The sequence below is a fragment of the Solanum tuberosum genome, unplaced genomic scaffold, assembly GCF_000226075.1.
Source record: "Solanum tuberosum cultivar DM 1-3 516 R44 unplaced genomic scaffold, SolTub_3.0 scf00194, whole genome shotgun sequence".
Lineage (NCBI taxonomy): Eukaryota > Viridiplantae > Streptophyta > Magnoliopsida > Solanales > Solanaceae > Solanum > Solanum tuberosum.
Genome location: NW_006239120.1, coordinates 460494 through 484487, shown reverse-complemented (window position 1 = coordinate 484487; position 23994 = coordinate 460494). Strand labels below are relative to the sequence as shown.

The following is a 23994-nucleotide window of genomic DNA, read 5'->3' as shown; positions in this document are numbered from 1 at the left end:
TTAGATAACAGACCTCACAAACCATTGGTAATTAAGGCAAGTTAGGGAATAGAAAACAAAAGAGCCAAAAAGAAATATGAAAATCATTGGGCTTAGTAAATAAATAATTTATATTTATTAAATTCAAACTTTGAAAATCATTTTACCATGAGGTTTCTTGACACGTGTCCATGATGACATGTTTTTGTCAAAGCAACCTTATTACATAGAATTTTAGATATGTTTGACCTAAACTAATTAGAAGAAGACAAAAGAATTTAATAAAGAATTACATAATTTTCTTAGACAAATCTGAGAAAAAGCCACAACATGAACTAGATTGAAGAAATAGGTTACTGACAACCACTTTGTCTAAAGCAATAGCAACAAATCCAAGGTAAAATTTTGCAACTTGGTTTGACTTATCTTCTTCAAAAATGTTAGATCCAACTCTGTTTGGGCATAAAATTGGAACTTTAAAAAGTTTTTAATCTATTTAAAGAATATAAGAATGTTTGTTAGAAATATTTAATTAGGTTTAAATATTAAAAATCTTTTGCAGTTGTAGCTATGGTGTTGAAGTATCCATCCTCTGATTAGATTTCAGGTTCCACTCAACTCACCATCCATGCAGGTTTGTCTTGAAAAATTAAACTTGTTTTATTGTGTGGAAAAATGCATTTATATACCATCCCTTTTGTTTTAGTTGGTTTGATTGAGCTCGAGTCATTGAACCGTAGTAACAATGTGGTTGAGGCAATAGGGAGTGATATTGATAAGGAGCGTATCAGGAAAGAGATCATTGCAGAAGAGGTTGCTCGAAAGCAGATGTTGGAGTTGGAAGTAAGGAGATTGCTTATAATGGAAAGAGAAATAGCAATGTTTGGAGGAGATAGATTTGCTTCATTCTTCATGAATCAGGCTGATTCCATGTTGTTTAAGGAAAATATGAGAATGGGCATCTCTGTTGTGTCTAGATATGACATGGATCACATCTTAGAGACTCCTTTTCGCCACCGTGCTGTAGAACCAAATATTTCAACATTGAATCAAAGTCCAAAGGCAGAGATTTTACAAGTGCAACCCCCCAGCGTTAGTAAAATCTTGCTGGTTCGTGTTCTTCTTTATTGTTTGTCGTGTTTATTAACTCTCAAATTGCTGATTTTCAGAGTAGATAAATTTGTTTTATCTATCTTTATAGTTAGTTTGTCTGAGGGATTTACTCCACAGGCAGGTCTCTATGTCATTCACTTAACATGTTGTCTTTCTTGCTTTTTGAGTGGCTAAAATTATCAACCAAGGTTATGTGCATTGGTTCTTTCAAGTTTTTGTTTTCTATAAATTGACGTATGAACATGTATATCCAATAAAATTTCACAAGTTGGGTTTGGGGAAGGTGACTTACTTAGTGACGGATTTGAAGGGGTTCAAAATTTAAAGAGATAAACACACGAAGAAGTTTTGGAGGGGGGGGGTGTCAACATCTATTTTATAAACATAAAAATAATAATTTAACAATGTAATTTATTTGCATGAACCCTTAAGCCCTTACTAGCTCTCCTTGACCTTACCTACGTGGGAGATAAAGTTTTTGATAGATTCTCGGCTCATGCAAAAGTAGTTAGAAAATCTTTAGAATAATGACTATTTTAGTTTTGAACATTAAAAGATTTACAATAGTTGTTACATTGAAATTAATTAAGGTACTGAAAAAGTTTGAAACAAGTGATCTTACTGCAATTATGGAAAAAGAAGGTTTTTAAGATTGTTTCACCCTGCTTTTGTGGATGGATGGAGTGGGTTAGAATGTTCAAGTATGTTATTTATTCAATTCAAAGTTAAGTTGATGATGCATCACTAATATATTTTCTATATACTTTCATCTGTGTGGAGTTTCCCATGCACAGACAACAATCTCGATGAATACCAAGTAACCTCATAATCTCTGGTTGTTGGAAACATGTATTCCCTAGTGAAGGATTTAGGATTTAATTTCATGGGTTCAAAATTTTGAAGTATTTTGTCTAGTTGATGATTGACTCTTTTGGATATTACCAAGCATTTGGGGAGGATTTTGTCCATCTCATATTCTGTTCTAATCCCATTTTTGTCTTTTGAAGTTCCTCAACGAGAACTTCATTCCTTTTAGTCATGGAATGCACGTTGTTACTTAACACTTTTACATTTTCCTCCAGAGCCATGCGAACATTATTTTTAATATTTTCCTCTTTCCTAGAGGATTTGAAGTCATTAATTATTTTTTCATGAAGATGTTGATTAAGATTCTCATATTCTGCTCTTAGAGATGCATAGTCTTTTGACATTTTCTCTTTTTTTAGGACACGTTGAGTGATATGCATCTATGAGGGTACAAAATAGAGATTCTATTTTCTTTTTGAATAAAGATGAAGATTTTCTTTAATTTGATGAAAACTTACCTTGGACATCATATCATTTTCATCTTTTTTTGAGTCTGTTCCAGCCATTAATGTCGTGATTGTTTCTTTGGACTCACATAGGTTCTCTTCATCATCTCACTCTGTTATTGCCATCAGCACAAGAAATTCATACTTCCATGTTTCTTCCATTCCAAGTAAGGATTGGTTTTCAAGTCCTCCCTTATCAGATTCTTCACCAGATGAATTTCCCGTTGCCGCAAAAGCCTATTTCAAAGATAAATGGCCTCTTGATTTCTTAGTCTATGATTTGAAGGAATGTATTGATCGTTCCTGATCTCTTTTTCCTTTTCTGGCTTGTTCCTTTTGTATTCCATAGTCTACAAGGGATAAAATTTGATGAAATGATCTAGGCTTCTGCATTTGTGGCATAATTGGTCTCTGATGTCTTTGTCGGTCATCTTCTGAGGGTTTCTCAAATGATCTAGGCTTCTGCATTTTTTGGAAACTCTTCATCATTAAAGAAATATTCTCTTCCCGGGAATCATCCTTTTCTGTTGCTTTGAGGAGTAGGTTCTTATCTTTTCTTTTTGTCTCCTATTTCCTTTTCTTGATTATTTTTCAGCTCATAGGTCATGAAATTTCAAAAAAGCTCATCCATCATCATAGTTTCTAGGTAACGTGCTTCAGTAATTGCTTCAACTTTACTTTCCAATGATTCAGGGATAACATTCAGAAGTTTTCTAACAACCTTTCCAGCAGGTACTATATCTCCTAGTGAGTAGATTTCATTAATAATGGTAGTGAATTGGGTATGAATGTTTTGAATTATCTATCCTTCCATCTTTCTGGACAATTCATACTACCTATTCAGATTATCAATTATGGATTTATTTACCTGACTTTCCCTCATGAGTTGCTTGCGGTGTCTCCCAATTCACTTTAGCGTCTGGACATGCGGAAATTATATTATACTCATTTGGAGCTATTCCACAGATCTAGATTTTCTTAGCCTTTGCATTGTTATGAATTGCCAACTTGTCAGCAACATCCCATTCCTTTCTCTCCTTGGACTTGAGTTGTATCATATGTTCTTCCACCATCCATAAGACTTTCCACTGAATAGCGGTGTTATTGTCCATGACGCTCCTTCATGTGTAGTAGGTGGTGAAACCATTGATCATTTACCAGGTTTGAATCTTTTAAGTGAAAAGACCTACTCTGAGACCAATGGAAGAAACCATAACAATCTAACAAATACAAGAAGTAGGTTTTTGCAGTAATAGAGAAAACAATAACGTAACAGAATAACAAAGAGATTTATCGTGGAAAGCCTCCTTGCTAACCCCGAGATGCAACGTTTAAGATTTCAACAACTTCTTACTAAACTTCAAAGAGAAACTTTAGGTTACAACTCAATAATCAAAGGGACTAACTCTAGTACCTCAACTGTAATGATTAACTATAACCGCTAACTTTAATCTCCAGGAAGTCAAACCCACTTCTTGTTACAAACTCTCCGAGAAGCCACATTCACTTCTTGTTACAAACCTCTCAAGCTCAGTTTCACACTTAGAATAATTACCACTCATCAACAATTCTAGTTGAAATACCCAAATATCTAGCTTCAGAAAGAAAACCTAATTCTAGTTCTTCTTTCTTCTGCAGCGTTCTGCTTAGAAAAACTCGTTTGATGATTACGAAAGCTAATGTTCTCATTTGTTCATTATCTATTTACAGGACTACATGAAACCCTAGTTTAGTCCTACAAGGAGAGTAGTTCTCCTTTAGGCAAACATCTCCTTAAATAGAACCTCCTAGTTCCCCGCGTCTTTCTCTGTTTGTTCTTCTTCTTTTGAGAACCTGGTCCATGTTTTCATTATCAAAACCTATTCAGGATATTGTTGTGTCATCGTATTTGTTTTGATTCCCTAATTTTCTTCCTTTTGGTATTCCGTCTAGTCATGTATGTGGTTTTATGGTGACTAGTTTACCTAACCAGAATGCTATTTAAGTCATCTCTAAATTGAGCAACCAAACCTAGTAATAATTTCCTGGACTAGAAACAGTCAGAAATGAAATCGTAATGGCATTCATTCTTATACAAGTGAGTATTGGCCTGGTTGAGCAGAATCAGGTCAGATGATGCTTCATTTTAACGTGCTCCAAAACATTTTCTCCCCATGTCATTTTTCCCTGCCTTAGTAGAAGCTACTATTGCTTTTACACATTCATTTAATGTTTATGAATTTGTCAATGCTTTCAGATCCGTAAACCATATATGAGGTGTTTAAATTTCTGAGAAGTGCTTCTTTTGGTGTTGATATAGGCTAAGCCTGACACGATTTTCTCTGGAAAAAAATGGAAAGCTATAACTCTAATTGAAGAGGTTGCTGACAAGCCTGTGAAAAATGTTACAGAGTGGAATTGTGAACTCTGCCAGGTAAGTACAACAAATCAAGATTGCCTGAATGCCCACTTCCAAGGGAAAAAACACAAACGCAAGGAGGAGAGCAAAGACTGGAGCATTGGTCTTTTTCCAAAGAACTCAAAATTCATCCAACTTGTGGAGCGTCCTTGTGATGTTCTGTTATCAAGTCCAAACGTTAATGATCCACCATCCTTGTTGATAGATAACAATGCAGAAAATTTCAGAAACAACAAAGCTCAGGAAAAGCAAAACAATAGGGAGTTCACGTTTTGGTGTGAGACATGCAAAATAGGGACCTTCTCTGAAAAGACGATGGAGGCACATAGGGTAGGAAAGAAGCATGTTTGGCATCTTCAACAACTTACTGGAAAAGACAAGCAGTGTTAATACATATGACGTGCAAAAATTATTATTCCCCCCTTCATGATTTTAAAATCGTGTATAAAAGACGCAGAAGAATGATTGTGTTGAGCAAAGTAAACAACTAGTATCTCATTGTTGTTTTTCATGGAAATTGGATTTCTCAAAAGTACCTTTTGATACATGTGGTGTGATTTGTCTCTTCATCTATCTATGCAAAATGTTTAAGTCTACTCATAAATATAAGTAAGTTTTGTTAGTATTGGTAGCCAAGATATGGATCGGTAGTCTCCATCCCCGATTCAGTTAGCCCAGAATCACAAGATATCATCATTACCGCCTCAAATTTTATGTATCAAAAATGAGAAAATCAGCCAACATACATAAATAGAGTAACAGAGACAAAACAAAACCTGTAGTATATGTTGCTTTTTTATTTTTTTGGAAAATCATTGGCTAAAACAAGAGAGGGGCAACCACCCTTGTAAAGAAAATTCCTAAACTCTTTGTTTTGCCTCATTGTATATTTTTTCTGGGCTAACCTTTTCTTTGCTGGAAAAGTTATTTTAATTTTTCACTTAATAAGTTTTTCTTTTTATACACACAACTATTTCATGGAAAAATCCAGATGGGTTTATGTGGCAATGTATCGCTTAAGTTTATCTATTTCTTCAAATCTTTTAATTATCTATTTTGTATCGTTTGTTTATAGGTACACCTTATCTAAACTCACCATAGATATTCTTGAGAAGCCAAGATATTGTTGGGTTATGAAAGTGATTAGGGCGTCGTGCAGAAGCTTACAATTGCAAATTGTAGAGACGATAAATCAGAGAACAAAAAGTATTCTTGAAACATAATATTATTATTGATATGACCAATTGTCCTACATAATTAAAAACTAATTAAAATCATAGAAACTGTAGAGAGAAAATCTCTCCATAAATAAAAGTCTCTAAACAACTACATTGTGGATTCTATTCTGATTTGCTTTGAGAATAGGGATCTTCAATTTATAGGATTCCAGAATTTATCCCTAAGGAAAGAATAAACCAAATATGGAAGAAAAATATATTTTCCTTATATTTATGGTAATGTTTTGTCTTTTCTTTTACAAAAAAATATACTTCAAATGAGGCAAGAAAATTAGGGTAAAACCCTAACATATATTTCTAAAAACAAATGTTACTACCCGGTAGAAGATAGAGTTAACAAAGAGTAAAACTTTTGTAATTATTAATTATAGGTCCATGAGATATGTAACAAAAGAGTCATTGCAAAGCTTTATAAGGTGATTATTGTTGGATATTAAAATCTGTAAGTAAGAAATAAAGTATTTTTTCTGAAAAATGTAATTTGAATAGCATAGTTTTATTGTGTCTCTTTCGAAGAATTGTGATATTTCTGATTATAAGACACAATAACACATGTTATACTATCTTTATTTGGGTATAAATAGAGAAGTGTTTTCTCATTTTTTTCATAAACAATTTTTTCTGATCCTGTACTATTCTTCTGTCACTTTAAAAAAACACATGTGATTTAAAGTTGTCGAGTGAGTTCACTGTTCACTGGAGTTTGTGTTACCACTGTTCTATGAGGATGTATTTTGTTACCTCTAGTATATTGAAGAGAATATAATTTTCCTAAAAAACATAACGTAAATTCACAATCAACTTCACCTTCGGCTTGTAGTATCTCAAAAGTAATGTCACTCAATCTGCTTAAAGCATGTAGAAAAAGTTCACAAGAATTTTAGCAAATTCCACTTATTTACCAATTGGGTAGTTATAGAAATTTTATTTATTATTACCTAGAAGATGGCTACATGTAATTGACTATAAATAAGTGGAACTAATTAACTGAAAAAATCTCTATATTATCGTAGTGTATGTTTTAAATTGGTCTTCTTAGATAGTAACATGATAGAAATTAAGAAGGTAACACTGTATTTATGCTATTTTAATTAATAATGTAACATATATATATTAAATAACACAACATAGGAAATTATGGCTAGATTAATTTAACCAAAAGATGAGGAAAATAATTAAAAGAGCCCATGATGATCAAAACCAAAAGTATGGTTATGAGGATAATTTGTAGCATCCATAACAGGCTTGAGATCATAATTACTAAAAATCCCAACATCATTCTCAGCTAAGAATGATGAATAATTACTATTCTTGCATGAGTCATCACCTATAGGGGCTTCCCAAAAATATTTGGTCAAATGTTTCACTCTTTTTCTTCTCAACTTCAACTTCATCAAGAATTTGAGTGAGTTGCAAGTTGAGCTCAGAAACATTTACATGTTTATTATGAGGCTAAAAAATATGAAGTGTTGTAGATTGGACGAGGATTTCGCGAAAGAAACCTATCATTAATGGACTCAACATTAGCATACCCAAAGGAGTAAGCTTTTCTTGAATGGGAGAAAATTATAATGGCAATTTCAACCCCGCATAGTGTACATAGTTCACTAGCTTTCTTGAAAAGTCCTGAACAACGTTTAGAGAATGTGACTTGGAGGTGATTCTTGACGTCTATTTTGTCAATTTTGATCATCTGCCGACCCATGTTTGGCTTGTTGGACATATTCTGTAATTTTGATTAGTGGCAATACATTCAGCCGCTTTAGCCTTATTTGTTTCTAGTTTCAACATGATTTTTGACAGATTCTCTAGCAATACTTCATCATTTTATCTCTGTTCTTTTGAAGTTTGGACAACATATAGATCCTAATTTATGCAATCATTGTCCAAATATACTTGTCACTTTCATGTAGAAGTACACTATTGAATGAGTCGCACAAATTATTTATTAACACAACACATTTTGGAAAAGAAAAGAAAAAATCTCTTGACTAGTGACTAGGTGGTTTATTAATAAACCATTCAAGGGCTTTTGAATCTATTTTTTCCATCTCTTTCAAATACTTGGAGAATTCAGGTTTTGTAATTGCCCTAGCAGCTTTCCATAGGATATCATTTAGTGCTTGTCCTCCAAAACCTTCAGTTTCGAAATTGTTGTGTAGATGTCTCACTCAAAATCTATGCAAACATCTGGCCTTATCTCATCAAATGTTAGAATTAAACTCTTGTTTATTCGAAATGAAAGTCCATGAAAAAGGGTTTAGTGATATTCATAGGTCCTCATCAAGAAGCTTTAGAAACCACTTCCATGTTTCCTTTAGTTCACCTTCTACAATTGCTAATGCAATAGGATATATGTTGTTGTTTCCATCAATGCCTACCGCTGTCATTAGTTGACTCCCCTTTTGGTGCCCTTTCAAATGACATCCATCAACCCCTATTATAGGTCGACATCTTGCTAAAAACCCCTATTTGCAAGTTGCAAAACATATATAAAATCTCAAAACCCATTTTTTACCATTAACCATTGTTTTTTTATTTTCATCTAGCTTCAAAATACACGTTGTTTCTAGATTACTCCTCATTAGCTAAGCACAGTAATCCCATAACATATCCAACTGCTCTTCTTTAGTTTGTGTAATTAGATCTAATGTCTTCCTCTTTGCCATATAAGCTTAGGTTCGAGTAATACTACAATTATGAGTCCTCAGCACTTGAGTTTGCAATTCTTTTACTCCCCAACTTGGATTTATTCTATATTCTTCAATAGACTTCTTAGCTAAAACTCCAGAGTCAATAGTCTTGTTATCGCTTTGTTTGCCATTGGAATAGACGGGCCTATCATCTTGATCTTTGAAAGGTTCATTGTGATTAGAATTTGATGCAAACTTGAACCATTTACAACTAGACACCTTACAAATTGCCTTTGACCTTGTACTTTCGTTCTTCTTAAACTTGATATCTTTTTTTTTTGTAACACAACATGTAACTCAAATGCTCACTTGAATTCTTTGCTATTGCCGAAAATCAAATTAAACATAAACTTAAATTTTGGATCCTCCAAATTCCTAGTTGGAGTAAAAACAGTGGATCTTTTAGGATCTTCATCATCATAATCTCCATGAAAACTCATTAAATCCTCATATGATGTAGCACAATCATTTTCTTGAGTGTCATTGGGAAACATACCCAACATGTTTGAGGCAACTCTAACCTCCATTGTTTTTTCTTTAACTTGATTTTCTCTATTTCTCCCATTAAGGCCAACTCATTCTACATTAGAGTCAATCATTTTATCAAAAATCATATCATCTTCTTCAAAGAAATAATTAGAGTCGATAAATGACTCACGTTATTCACATGTGGCATCACTCTCATCACTTTTCTCTATTATATTCAAATCTACCAAATCTTTTGCGCCTTGTTGTGGGTTGCCCTCAGAATCAGCTATATCATAGTTCCATTGGTCCTCTTTCATGTGCTCAACAAATATTTCCACTTCTCTACTATAAGGTATTTCATAGACAAGGTTATATATATCTATATCAGTTGACAAAAGTATTATACTTGTCTCAAAATAAGGCCAAACTTGAACCCAAATTTCACCTTTTTATCATTGACTTTAAATTTTTTCATACACGGCCTCATCTGAATAATTGAATTTTCATGTCCATTGCAATAGTCATAATAAGCTATATGTCCATTAACATAGTTCAACAGTCATACACCCACCAACCATTATAGTGTTTTTTAATGGTGTACATATATGAATCTTCACCTTCATCTGTCATGTGAAAGAAATGGTAAAATCTATTAGTGTTATTATAATAAACAACTCTAATAGAAAATGTAAATGATATTAATCCAACACAAAAATATGTAACCAATCATGAAAATCTAAATTAATCTTGAATTTGAGTTATGCAAACTTTAGTAATAAGAAAAGGTTGAACTATCTATATCATAGTTTATCATTACTACACATTTAACTATGTGCACTTTTGAATTTTCATTTACATCTACTTTGTTTTTAAGAAAAAAACAAGAATATGTGTCATGACCCAAAAATGGATGTATGACACTCGTCTTATCCCACAAACACAAGTCAGCCTAAAACCCAAGTAATACGATAAATGCGGCAGTAAAGCAAAAATAAAAGTCTAATACTATAAAATAATATGGAAATTCTTCATTAAATTAAATATACCTCCAAAACTTGGTTGTCACGTTTACAAGTCTCTAATGCATTACAATAGATTTGAAAGAAATAAACAAGTCTCAAATGATGTTGTCTCTAAAGTAGAATAAGATCATAAGGAGGAATAAAAAGGTCTGCTCAAAATACAATCAGCTACCTAACAAATCTCCATAGGAAGCCTTGGATAAGTAGATAATGGAGAGTATCATGAAGATCTGAGCATATAACCTTCACAAATGTAGAAGCAAGGGGTGAGTACCAAACCACACGGTACTCATCATGTGAACTCCTAAACACAAGTTAAGAATATAGAATATGTGTACTTCTACCACCCCAACTGAACCTCCACAATAAAACCTTAAATCCAATTATACCAACAAAATACAAAGGACTACCCCAATTTTATACCCACTTTCTTAGTAAAATCCTTAATTGCCTTCACACAAGTATATTCCCTGGACATTTTTACCCATAAGTTTGTCATTTCAATGTCAATCCACTTATTTGGAGCTTACGATGAAATTACCAATCCTAATTAGATCTGCAAAATACACTGCATAACCTGAACATATTGATACCTTTCCAAAGATCCATCACTATAGTTTTCCTTAAAAACAATGCTTAACCTAAGTTTTTGTAGTAGCAAACTAGTTGGTTCTCATATATGAATGAAACATCAAATATTATTTTATGAACATGTGGTACAATTGATAACTCCTTTAGTAGTGAGTACTCACACTTGAAAATTGATGTATCCATTTTAATATACCACTAGTACCATATCGTGAAAGTCTGTTAGATACACCACTAGAACATACCGTACCAGATCGTGAAAGTCTGTTAGATCCACCACTAGAACATGTCATACCTATCGAAATATTGTACCCAAATAGCCACATATTTCTTCCTATTAAGTAACTACAATACATTACCAAATCGATATACATTCCTTTGAAGATCAAGTCGATAGCAGGAGAAACACATTCGATAACTCTAACCAAGTAAGAATCAGTATCATTGTAGTAGTCGTATCATGACCCTTTTGACATACACCCAATTTATTAAATCGTAGTACAGATTCTGACCTCGATTGATGCAACATAAGTCTCATCATACGCTAAGCAATCTATACCTGTTATGACATCTTTACTAACTGTAATTTTCAAAGTCACAATGTGCATACCTAGTTATTCCTTTCATAATTCCACTTCCAATTATTGAACCACTCCAGATATTGTATATACCACATAATTATTATTCACCGTTGATAGGTATCTATCCCAGAAAGATAATACGTATATGAAGTCCCTCGGACCATTGTTCAACCTCATGATTCAGATATCCTCAAAATGCTTTGTTGAGCCACCACCTAACCCAACCCCTTCAAATTACTGAACATTTCAAATCTGGCCACACATTATTTTAATAAATCTATCACTTTCACCTTAGTATCAGGTGTAACATGAAAGCCATATACGACACATCAATATTTCAGAAGAAGAACGACGCAGGAATCATCACTATAAGTTACAGATAATATAGTGAAGAGATACGAATCAAACCGGACCAAGGACGCACGATATAGATTCAAAAAGTGAAGATTTTTCCTAAAAGTCACTATAGCCTCTTAAAGATAACAACATACGTCTCCATGTCGATACTCAAAACTCTACTAAACTTGGCTTGTAAACACGTGAGACCTACGAACCTAGGGCTCCGATACCATTTTCTCAGGACCCAAAAATGGATATGGTGGCACTCGTCTTATACCACTAAGACAAGTCAGCCTAAAACCCAAATAATATAATAAATACAAAAGAAAAGTTAGAATAAAAGTCTAATACTATAAAACAATGGGGAAATTAATACTTAACTTACATATACCCCCAAAACCTGGTTGTCACGTGTACAAGTCTCTAATATATTACAATAGATTTGAAAGAAATAAACAAGTCTCAAATGATGTTGTCTCTAAAGTAGAACAAGATCATAAGTAGGAGTAAAAAGGTCTGTTCAAATGACAATCAACTACCTCACAAATCTCCATAGGAAGCCTCATACAAGAAGATAAGAGAGAGTATCGTGAAGATTTAGGCTGATAACCTACACAAATGTAGAAGCAATGGGTGAGTACCAAACCACACGGTACTCAGCAAGCAAAATCCTAAACATAAGTAACGTATATAGAATACGGGTACTCCTATCACCCCAACCGAACCTCCACAATTACAACCTGCATAAAATCAACCCAACCTAACCGTTCACAATTTCATAGCACACAACTCAATTACAACAATTACAAATCAGTAACACATAGGATCAACTTCATCAATCACAAGTTCCACTAAAAGGGACTCACAAGTTCACAAATGATAAAGATATGCAATGTAATGAAATGCAATGTCAAGTATGGTAATACATGTCTGACCTAGAGATACACACCCAATGTTTCTCAATCTGGGGCCCATGAAGGACATATTTGTCCATGCCTTCATTGCGGCGTACAATACGATCCTCGATAATGGAAATTCATCATGGCATGCATCATGTCCCTCGATAGTAGAATCCATCGCAACATTCGACACGTCTCTCGATAATAGAATATGTCGCAGCGACACGCCCCTTGAATCATAATATCCGTCAAACTATTACATTCTCTTTAATGTCTTATTCTTCCTCAATTCACTTAACAATTGTCACAACCATGTCTCAAAATCAATGCAAATGACATGTTCACACAAATAATAATGAGATGACCTTTTCCATAACAATGCACAATTCACAACAAGACATCGTGATACGATATAAAAAATTAATCAATAAGCCTTACAAATCATTCTAAACAAATCAAACACCAATTATTAATCACATTCCCTTTTATTTCCCTTTTTTCATCATTAGAATTATTCAATATGGACAAGTCAATCCATGTCCAAGTCCCATTACTCCCCAACACACGCCACAAGGTAATCTACGATCGTAGACCAAATCTCACTCAAATCTATAATAAAGTTCCTAAACTTAATGCCAATGAAGATGTCAATTCTCCTAATTTGCAAATTCAAGTATAGGGTTAAATCCCAATTCCTCCAAATAAAATAAATCTAAAGGTAATATTATAATATAATATACCTAATATTTAATTACCTATCTCAATATGTCAAAACATAAATCATAACATGATAACCATAAAAAAAATTCCAACGAACAACCGATTAAGCCACTAGTAACCTTCGCAATGAGTAAATATCTAATTGACATATATCAAATAAAAAATCATCAAAATTCTATAATTTCGAATGATTAACTCGTATTCCATAATTGTCAATTCATCATTACTTAATTTACAAAATATTTTTGTCCCTCTTTATGACCAAAACCCTTTCCAACTACAATAGCATAAATGGCCTTGGCCTAGCCCATCTCTCAAAACCAATTATTAATATTATTATATTAATATGTGTGTCGAATCATGCAATTTCACATATAAATCACGAAAGTTGGAGTGATCTTACCTTGAAAAAGGACGTAGCACTTCCTTAGCAATTAGAGCACAATGCGTTGTTTTGGAGGTATGACTCAAAATATCAAATCCCCCTTTTTCTAATTCAATTTTATATATGAGCGAAGTGGTAATGAGTCTTAAATAAATTCTAAATTTAGCCCATTATTATCAACTAAATTAATTAGGGAAAATTACGTAGTTAAGCAAACTTACACTACTGAATTACTCATCATAACTATAGTTTGCTATAATTACAACTTGCGACTAACATTAACCATTAATTACGTAGGCTGACTTTGAATCTGTATAAATAGCCATGTTTTTATATGTATAATTCACCACATTTGTATAATTCACAACTAACAATTATTTGTTTGATTTGCATTTGTGTCACGCCCCGAGCCTACATCCTGGGCGGGACTGGCACTGGAGAACCATTGATGGCCCCAAGCGAACCATTGGCCTGACTTACTACTCAGCGGAATACTTACTCATGATAAAAATACTTTAAAAAAAGTAAACTAAACTACTCAATGGATAACTTAGAATGTCTTAAATAACATTCAACTTAGACAATGTGGCAACTCATGATTCAACATAAGGCAAAAACAAGGTAATGACAAATGAACTAACCAACTGTCTACGAAGCCTCTAATAACTGAGATGGATGTCAGGACAAGACCCACGACATCCTAATGAACTAAAATACTGAAAAGTAATAAAGGGGTTATCCTCTGGAAGCAAGGAAGCTCACCAACAAACTCTGAAGCTTAACTAGAATCAACGATGCGCTGGATGATGATCCTGGTTATCTATATCTGCATCGTAAAATGATGCAGGCCAAATGACATCAGTACATTGAATACGAGCATGCGAGGATATTTCTAAAACAAGACATAAACTTGAAAACGGAACTGAAAGAACAAACTTGGTCTCAACTCGACTCAATTAAATTAAACTTATTTCAATATAAAGCAATATAAAGAAAAGCTTTTAAAACAGAGATAACAACTTTATGTATTTAAAAAATACAATAGTAACTTTGTGTGTATGCAAAAATACAATATGACTCTGGATGTATATAAAAATACAAGTAACTCTATGTATATATTAATACCAAATATTTATGTGGGATTTGTCTAACCGACAACCATCACTTTAGAGCTATTCTGATCATATAGAGTTTTGCCTCACGCTGCCATGGTCGTCCTATACCTTGTATAGAATCTGACTACTAAGTGGATCCACTAGTCTATGTTAAAAAGCACTAAGGAATCATCTAAAAAGTATGACCCTACCCATGGTGGCTACATGGTTTAAGAGGGATGGGGGTTTTCTGAACTCTCCCCCATATCGGTGTTCAATACTACTTCCAAAATATACTAGCTCATATGTTTAAAAACATAACTCTATGGTTTGAGATAATAACTCAAAAACTAGCCCGAAGGCTCTCTTAGAAATCAGTGTTTCCTCTCTGCTTAATTGTGAAAGCATTTATTCTTTACTGAAAACTAGCTCAAAGGCTCTTTTGGAAATCTCAATTTTCGTTGTTGTTTAAATGTGAAAACATTTTACTCCTTGGGAATACATAGTCCAAATATACTCTTTCGAAGAAATGAACTTCAATCTTTACTCTTTACTCATCTCAAAACTCATGTCTTAAAACAAAGATAAAACATTTGTAAAACTCTATAACTTCTCTTGACTTGACTCTTAACTTTCCTTGAATTTGAATTTATGGATTCAAGGATAATGATTTGTGATAGGAAAGATCTCATGATGTTTGGGAGTGTTTTTAGATAGTTAAACATGAGAAACTATCGAGAAATGACTGTCTGGAAGCAATTCCACGAGGCGAAGATGCATTTAAATATTTGGTCGCAGAATAAATATTTAGGCAGAAGGGTCCGTGACCTCTCCGAGACGCAGAGAAAAATTTTCCAATCTTGAGGAACAGGTCCACGACGTAGACTTGGTAACCAGATTCGCCCGACTTGTTCCCTCTTCATTTTCTAACCCTAATTCGCCTAAATTCTATTGTTTTTCTTAAATATACTTTAGATTCAGATACCCAATATGTACAGAAGAATCTATTCATAAAAGACTCTAAAATCGACACTATTTTCTCAAGAACTTAACAATCCCAATTTAACTCAAGAACGGAAGCCAATATTCAAGAACACAATTCAAAATCATCAACTTTCAACTTTCTAGAACAAATCTCGCTGAACTACACATGATTGGTGCGTGGATGAATGAACCCAACGCTATGAAAGTCTCACATACCTCTTTATGGATCAACTCTTGTCGAAACGACTTCGATTCCGTAAGAAATTTCCAAGAACGCCTTGACCTTTCTCCTCTTTTCTCTTCTCTGAAAGCCCTAGCATATTTCTTAAATGCGTAAACTGAACTATCTCAGTTTAGACCCCAAATAATTTACTAAAAATGGATTTAATTAATTGGGTAATGAAAAGACGAAAATACACCTCTAAAATCCGGTTTTAACTTTCCTTATCTAGACAACCCAACTTCGAATGGACATATCTCCTATATACAAACTTGAAATTGAGCAAAACTTAGCAGCTTTGTAAAGATAATTCAAAGAGCTTTCCAATGATATCTTGTATCACACATAACTCTTCCTAAGCTAGGAGTTATAGTCGTATGAAGTTGACACAAAACTCATACTTAGCTTAACTTGTCAAACTTTCCAAATTTGATTATTTCCAAAAATAGTTTATTCCAAATTCTAGTTCTCTCTAGTTCTTTCAAATAGCGAGGTGTTACAATTTGTATACGATGGTTTGTATTTGTATATGACAATGATTTGCTTTGGTTTTTTAGTTTTGTCATCATATACATTCAATCTTTTGTGTATAACTTTTTATATTTTATATATGTAACACCCCAAAAATTTCTAAGTTAAGCCCAAACCATTCTTGAATTGTGTATAAGGTCATACTAAGTGACTCTTAATATTTCTTAGGTGTTAAGGTAAATTTTTTAGTGAGGAAATGATTTTGGATATCAATTAAGGTCACTAAAAACTCCTAGCACAAAGTTAAGTTGAAAGTTTCCTTACTGATTAAGTTTTGACATAAGATTTTACTTGGGTCAACTTCAAACGATCATATCTCGTAGAATATAAAGATTTATGTGGCCCATAACCTATCAAACTAAAGGTATTTGAATCCTCTTTCCAACGCCACCATTTTCGCGTCAACCCAATTTTTGAGTAATCAATTATGACCACTTTTTTCTTCTCCTTACACCACTAGGAAAACCTTAAAAATGGATTTCTTAAATCCTGTAAATCCCTAAACAATCCTATTTCCATGTTTTAATCCATCATTCTCTTCTCTCACAAACCCTAAGACAAAACCCTAAGGAAAAATCAAAATAGAAGACTACATTCAAGATTCTTTCAATCTTTTTCAAGATTATTTCCATCTTTTTTCAAGATTCTTCTTCAAGGTAAGTTTTTCTTCGAGAATTCCATTCTTTAAAACTCAAATTCCTCCATACAATTATGAATCACTAATGAAAATCATAAATCTTGGCAATAGAAATTTCAAGAAACTAATTTAAGAATCTCAAGAAAGGTTTCTTGATTTTTTTACCTTCAAGCTAGGGTTTCAAGGCTTCTAATCAAGTTCTTCTTCAAGATTCTTCAACAACCTTGTTATTCCAGGTATGTAAGACTATCATAGTGTTAGACTAGTTCGTCCTCATGCTCTACATCTACTTTCAGATCACTAAAAGAGTAATCTAGGATTGTTACCTAGATTTGAATATTCCTGAGATAAGTTGATTTTGAGTTCTTTAGTTAATGTTTCTTTTTAAAAAATTATTCATAATTATTGTGTTTCTATAAATCTTGAGAAGCTTTTCAAAGCCAACACTTGAGTTTTTGTTGGGATTTATGCAGTTTTGATGATTGGCAAAGAAAGATGAAACTCGTCAGTCAACATGGCGCGAAGGTGTACTGTCACGAGTAGTTGAATTCGAGAAAGCTTTTAAAATGAAAAAAGACAAAGAGTGCATAAACAAAGGAATTGATAATGTTAATTTCATGAGAAAACCCAAGGAAATAAACATCTGATGAATTGAAGAGAAAGAATCAATGAGTTTGATTTGAAGAAGGATTATAAAGAGGCAAGTAGTTTTAATTGAAGAAGGAGTCTCACTTAAAGTAGAACTCTTCAAGTTACTGTTGAATTGAAGTGTTGGACTTCTACTACAATATAAAATAATCAAGGAATGTAATTTGAAGAACAAGTCCAAAGAAGCTAGGAGTTTGAATTGAAGAAGGAGTCTTACTTGAAGTAGAACTCTAAGTCAAGAGAGTTCAAGTCAATGAGGAGTTTGAAGTGAACAATAACTCTATAAAGAATTGTGCTTAAATAGAAGTGAAGTCGTCTAGAATACTTGTGCACTTACAAAGCAAAAAGAGAAATTGACTTCGCAAGTGCTACCAACGAACTGAAGGAACACATAGAAGGAATGCATCGAAGAACCTAATCCTTTTACAAAGTTTATGTGTTAGGAGTTTTTCTTTATGATTGAGTGTTGATGTAATCTTAGTTCAGTGAGTTATAAACTGAATTATAAGTTTTGTCTTCAGGTTGGGATAACTTGAAGAGTTGGGAATACATACCTTGGGAGGTTTGTGTTGAAATTTGGGAATTATAGTTTGTAATTCCTTAGGTTACATAGGCTTGCAATCTATTTTCTGTGGAGGCTCAGTGATTTAGTGAAGTTGAAGTTAAATTTTGTAGGGGTACTGGTCATGGTTTTTTACACCTTTTGAGCCAGGTGTTTTCCACGTAAAAATATTGTTTTTTTACTTACTACCTTTACTGTTTTTCTGGAACACGTTAGGCAACCTGTTTCACACTTAGATGAAAAGTCAAAATTAGTAAATTACTAGGTCGTGCAGACTAACAATTGGTATCAGAGGAGGTTATCTTATAAAGGCTAACACCTAAGATAAGATCACGTTGAATTATGTACCACCTATTGGGCATAGCGAAGGATAATCAACCATCCGACCACCAATGTTCAACGGATCACACTTTGGGTGGTGGAAGGCATGCATGGAAGACTTTATTCAAGCTGAAGACTATGAACTATGGGATAGAATAACTACTGGACCAACCATCCCTATGAAAACTATGGAAGGAGCTAAAGTTCCAAAGGTAAGGGTTGAATTCATTACTGGAGATCTAATAGATCTCAAGAAGGATGTGAGAGCCAAAAACATTCTTGTTTGTGGCTTAGGACCTGATGAGTATAATAGGATCTTAAATTGTACCACTGCTAAACAGATATGGGACGCACTGGTAAATTCACATGAAGGAACCAGCCAAGTCAGGATATTCAGAGTGGTTATGTTGTTCACTGATTATGAAACCTTCAAGATAAAGGAAAATGAACCCATTCTAGAGATGATTACTAGACTTACCACCCTAATCAATGAGTTATCATCACTAGGAAAGGTTCTTACCACTAAGGAACAAGTCGATATAGTTTTAAGGATTCTACCAAAGACAAAATAGGATGTTAAAGTTATTGCCATCAGGGAAGCCAAAGATATCTCCATCATGACACTTGATGAACTAGTAGGAAGTCTTAGAACATATGAGATGAATATGGATGTTCTGAAAAAAGTGGAAGTGTTTAATGATAAGTCACTAGCCTTGAAAGTATCTGATGGTGCAGAATCTGATCTAGATGAAGACCAAATAGCCTTCTTGGCAAAAAGCTTTAAGGAGTTCATCAAGAAGCGAAAAGGAGGCGACAATAAGGAAACAAGTAACAAGAAGTGGTTGAATGAAAAATCTCTCTCAGGCTGCTACAAGTGTGGAAAGGCTGATCACCATGTCAAAGTATGTCCTCAATGGGAAGTAGAATGGAGGAACGAAATAATTGAAAAGGAGTTGAAAGAGAAGGCTGCTAAATATGAGATGAATATGGATGTTCTGAAAAAAGTGGAAGTGTTTAATGATAAGTAACTAGCCTTGAAAGTATCTGATCTAAATGAAGACCAAATAGCCTTCTTGGCAAAAAGCTTTAAGAAGTTCATCAAGAGGGGAAAAGGAGGCGACAATAAGGAAACAAGTAACAAGAAGTGGTCGAACGAAAAATCTCTCTCTGGCTGCTTCAAGTGTGGAAAGGCTAATCATCATGTAAAAGTATGTCCTCAATGGGAAGTACAATGGAGGAACGGAATAATTGAAAAGTAGTTGAAATAGAATGCTGGTAAACAAAAGATAAGAGAAGAGTGTGCCATGGTAGCTTCTTGGGGTTCAAGAGCTGGAGAATCTAATGATGATGAGATTGCTTTCATGGCTATTGGAGATTTAGACATGGAAGAAGAAGAAGCAAACTTTGAGGTAAGTATCATTGACTTTAAAGAAAAATTGCATCTTTTTTTCTAAAAGAAAACTAATTAGCATGAAGAGTAGCTTAATTGATGATTTTCAAGAATTAAACCGTGAAAGAGATCAACTATTTAATGTTTTTGCAGATAAAAAATTTGAGTGCATGGATATCAAAAATTGCAAAACTGTAACCGAAGAAAAAAATTGTTCTCTAAAGAAACAGGTTGATAAACTTGGTTCATTAAATTTGAATCTAAAATCTAAGATTTTAAAGTTGTCTATCAGTGAAAAAGGAAGATGTGTCATGAGTGATTCTAAAAAAATGCTAGAAGGTGAGCTAAAAAAGTGTAAAATTGACTATTTTGGTGAAAAAGAAAAGGTGAAAAATTTGAACCTAGAAATTCCCAAGTTAAAAATGGATCTTGAAAAGTCAAATAGATGGACAAATTCCTCCAGAATTGTTAACAAATTGAGTGATAGGGTGCACAATGAGAAGGCTGGTATAGGATTTCATAAAGAAAAATTTATCTCTGAAGATTTGTGCTATATTTGTGGTAAAATTGGTCATCCAACTACTAAGTGTCCAGTGGCTAATGATTTTAGAAAAAGAAATACTAAATTAGCAAATGGAAACATATGCATACCTGTTGGCAAAAACAGGTCCACTAACTTGTTGCCTAGATGGGCGAGAAGAAATCTGATTCACCCTTTTGATCATAAGAAAGGACCCAAGCTTGTCTGGGTTCCTAAGACTAACCCTTAAGCTATTTTGCAGGTGAAACAGAAAGGAAGCAAGTGATTTAATTCATAGATATTGCTTGCTTAATTGATATGAATGAAGACAAACAAAAGTTCTTTTCGCTCACTTCACAAAAAGGGGGAATGTGTCATTAAAAAAATAGAGGATGTAATGCATGTGTAAGGGGGAAGAAAGTGAAAAAAAATGAGGATAAAAGTGAAACTGATGAGCGTGCATTGGAACACGTTGTACCACGTGTTTCATTTGTTGAATAAATTAAGGGTGGTATGCCGTAATTTTACTATCTTTAGAAAAATCACTTTTTGAAATGTTCTAAGTATAAAATAATTTGAGAAAAATACTTACAAAGAGTTGCCACTTAATTTTTTAAAGAAATTAAGAAAACTTAATTTGAAAAGACTCTAACAGATTAAGTCCTTAAAAATTTAGAGAAATTGAGTAAGATGTTCTTATTTACGCTTCAAGAAGGTTTTTAAGACATTTGAAGCGCCCGCTAACATGCGGTTATCCTATGACTTAGGTTAAATAGTTTTTGGACTATTTCATTTTAGGAAAATGATTCAATATATATAAATAATAATATTTATTTACAATGTTCGATTAACTTGAGAAAATAGATTAAATAAACGACACATTTTATTTTATTTTATAGGGAAAGGGACTTAAATGAAACATTTGAATTGAATGCAAGTGATTAAAATTTTAACAAAACTAGATTAATTAAAATTTATTTGACTCATAATAATTTGAACTAATTTAGTCGATAAACCAAGAAATCAGTTTAAACTAGTTAAAAGTAAGTGAAAGTTTTCAATAGAAAATATTTGAATAAGTAAATAAGGGTGCAAGAGTTGATAAAATAAAATTTATTAAAGTAAACCAACACAAAGAAAATAGTTCATCATTTGGGGAGTTCAATTAAGTTATTTAAAGTTAGACTTAATAAAAAAAGCTAACAATAAGTAATCACAATTAAATAATTTAGGAGAATAAAGGAGAGGATAAATTTGGGCCCTTTTTTGGGCCAAACTCGTTGCTGATTTGGGCTTTTGGCTCAATTCCCATTTTTCTCTACCCATGTTGTATATTAGTGTACATCGAATGTATACAACCCATTTTTCTGCTTTTCGAGACCTGTTTCAGCTTCCAATTTCTTGAAATTATGAGTTCAACTCGATAGTGCTGAGTTCGGGACTCCATAGCACATCCGAAATGCAAAGGGAAGAGATAGAAGGGAGTCGAATGGACTCAAACCAAGGAGGGGTTCATGCAAGGTAAACATGGAAGAAGAATTAATACTTAACTTATAGTAGAATTAAAATTCAAGGAAAGTTGAACATATGACATATTAAATTCCAATCTTCCACTAAATGGTTAGTAGCATGCTAGACTCAAAAATGCAAATAAATAAAGAAAAATAATGCAAGTCTTTCTAAACAAATAAATGGAACCCAACAATGACTAAACTATCAATTTAAGAAGGAATGTTTTAAAAATAATAATAATAGTAAAAAATAATAAGAATTATTATAGCCGACTTCACAATTACGCTAATTCTTATTTAAATTAATTAAATTTCTTAACTCCTAAACTCTCATTGTTATACAAGTAACACTAAAATCATGTGACTAAACTATTATCTTGACAATTAACACATATCATGGAAGAAAACCCTTTGGTAGTAGCATACAAAACAATACAAACGTTATTTCTCACTACCAATGATTGACACTTAACTTTACTTTTTACTTTTTTGTCAAAAGAAAAATAATGATAATAAAGTAATGTAGTCAAATGCATGTATGAATCTAAAGCAATGTAATAGAATAACAAAAATCATGTATTCACGGAACAGAGGACTCACAAGGAAGGGAGCGAACATGAGTTTAAAGGTCTACTGATTCAAACAAATAGAATGGAGAAAGAGTCCACAAGTTCAAAGTTTAGCCAAAATATTTTCAAAACATTGTCTCAACATTTACGAGGTATCAACAAGTTCATAAAAATCTGGAAACACCTTGAGCAAACAGAATGCAGGAAACGAAACTAAGAATGCAGTATTCAAAATATGAAATCTAACAAACAGCACGAAATAAATATGAGCTGGAAAAGTCTAAAAAAAAAAAAGAAGCTATATGGCATTTACCCATCAATCTACATGTTAAGCAGTGAATAAATCAAAACAACTAAAATACTTAAAATGAACACAAAGCAAAATTGGGAATTTAAAGAAATAGCGGAAGCAGATTACCTGGTTATGGGCAGCAAACTTGAGACGACAAGTTAAAATGAACTATTTCACCACCACGTGAAAAGAACTCCGATGAAAGCTTCCGATGACAAAGAACAAAGAGCTTAAGACGAAAACTCGAGATTCGAAATTCTTAACTTAGCACCTATAGAAATCAAAATTCTTCTTATGAACCTATATCACTGTGATTTTCCTCTATCTCTCCCTCTATTTTTGTGCGTCCCTTAAATGGCACCAATACCATGTATTTATAGCAAAAATAGAGATTTGAATTTCAATAGCCATTTTAGCGGGAGATGAGAGATTGATTGAAAATAATAGAGGAGAAAACGAGTAAGAGAAGAACATGCCCCCAAAAATCCGGATTCGATGTGATATCTTCCGATTTAGATTAGATTTGGGTGAGATTTTATCTAAGCCAAAGTCAACAAATCTAACCCAAAGTCTACAATATTTGAAATTTAGTGGGAGGCACTTTCAATGGTGAAGAAATTAGGGTTCTTGGTATTGACTTTTGCACTTTGGAGGAAGAAGAAAGGGGAGAGGAGCTTGTCTTTGGTTGGAAAAGAATAAAAAGAAAGGAACGTGGGAGAGTACGGAATTATATGAATATTTGCAGATGTGCAAGAATTAAAAGGAGGGCCCATTATATTTAAAATTTGGCCACTTTACTTTCTATTCTAATCAAATTAGATTTATATATGACCAAGTTAAATCAAAAAACTAATTCGGCCAAATTCAAATAAGATGAATAATTATCGATTAATTATTTGAGCTTCTTAATTTAAACAAGACAAAATAATTATCAAGCCTTATTCATTACTTAAAATAGAGAACAAATTATACACAATTA

At 33.2% G+C, this 23994-nt stretch overlaps 1 protein-coding gene across 1 annotated transcript; it reads left to right on the top strand.

Moving 5' to 3' along the window:
• Nucleotides 1-654: 654 nt before the first annotated feature.
• Nucleotides 655-5193, top strand: LOC107062075 (uncharacterized). The gene is made up of 2 exons (XM_015312295.1): nt 655-1089; nt 4705-5193. The coding sequence occupies exons 1-2, from the start codon at nt 655-657 to the stop codon at nt 5191-5193; spliced, it is 924 nt and encodes a 307-aa protein (XP_015167781.1).
• Nucleotides 5194-23994: the final 18801 nt, after the last annotated feature.

What these genes read in the sequence shown, in the direction of transcription:
- LOC107062075 (XM_015312295.1), top strand. Translation starts at nt 655, where the DNA reads ATGCATTTATATACCATCCCTTTTGTTTTAGTTGGTTTGATTGAGCTC. An exon ending in GCGTTAGTAAAATCTTGCTG is followed by an intron (nt 1,090 to 4,704) that starts GTTCGTGTTCTT and finishes GTGTTGATATAG; the next exon opens with GCTAAGCCTGACACGATTTT.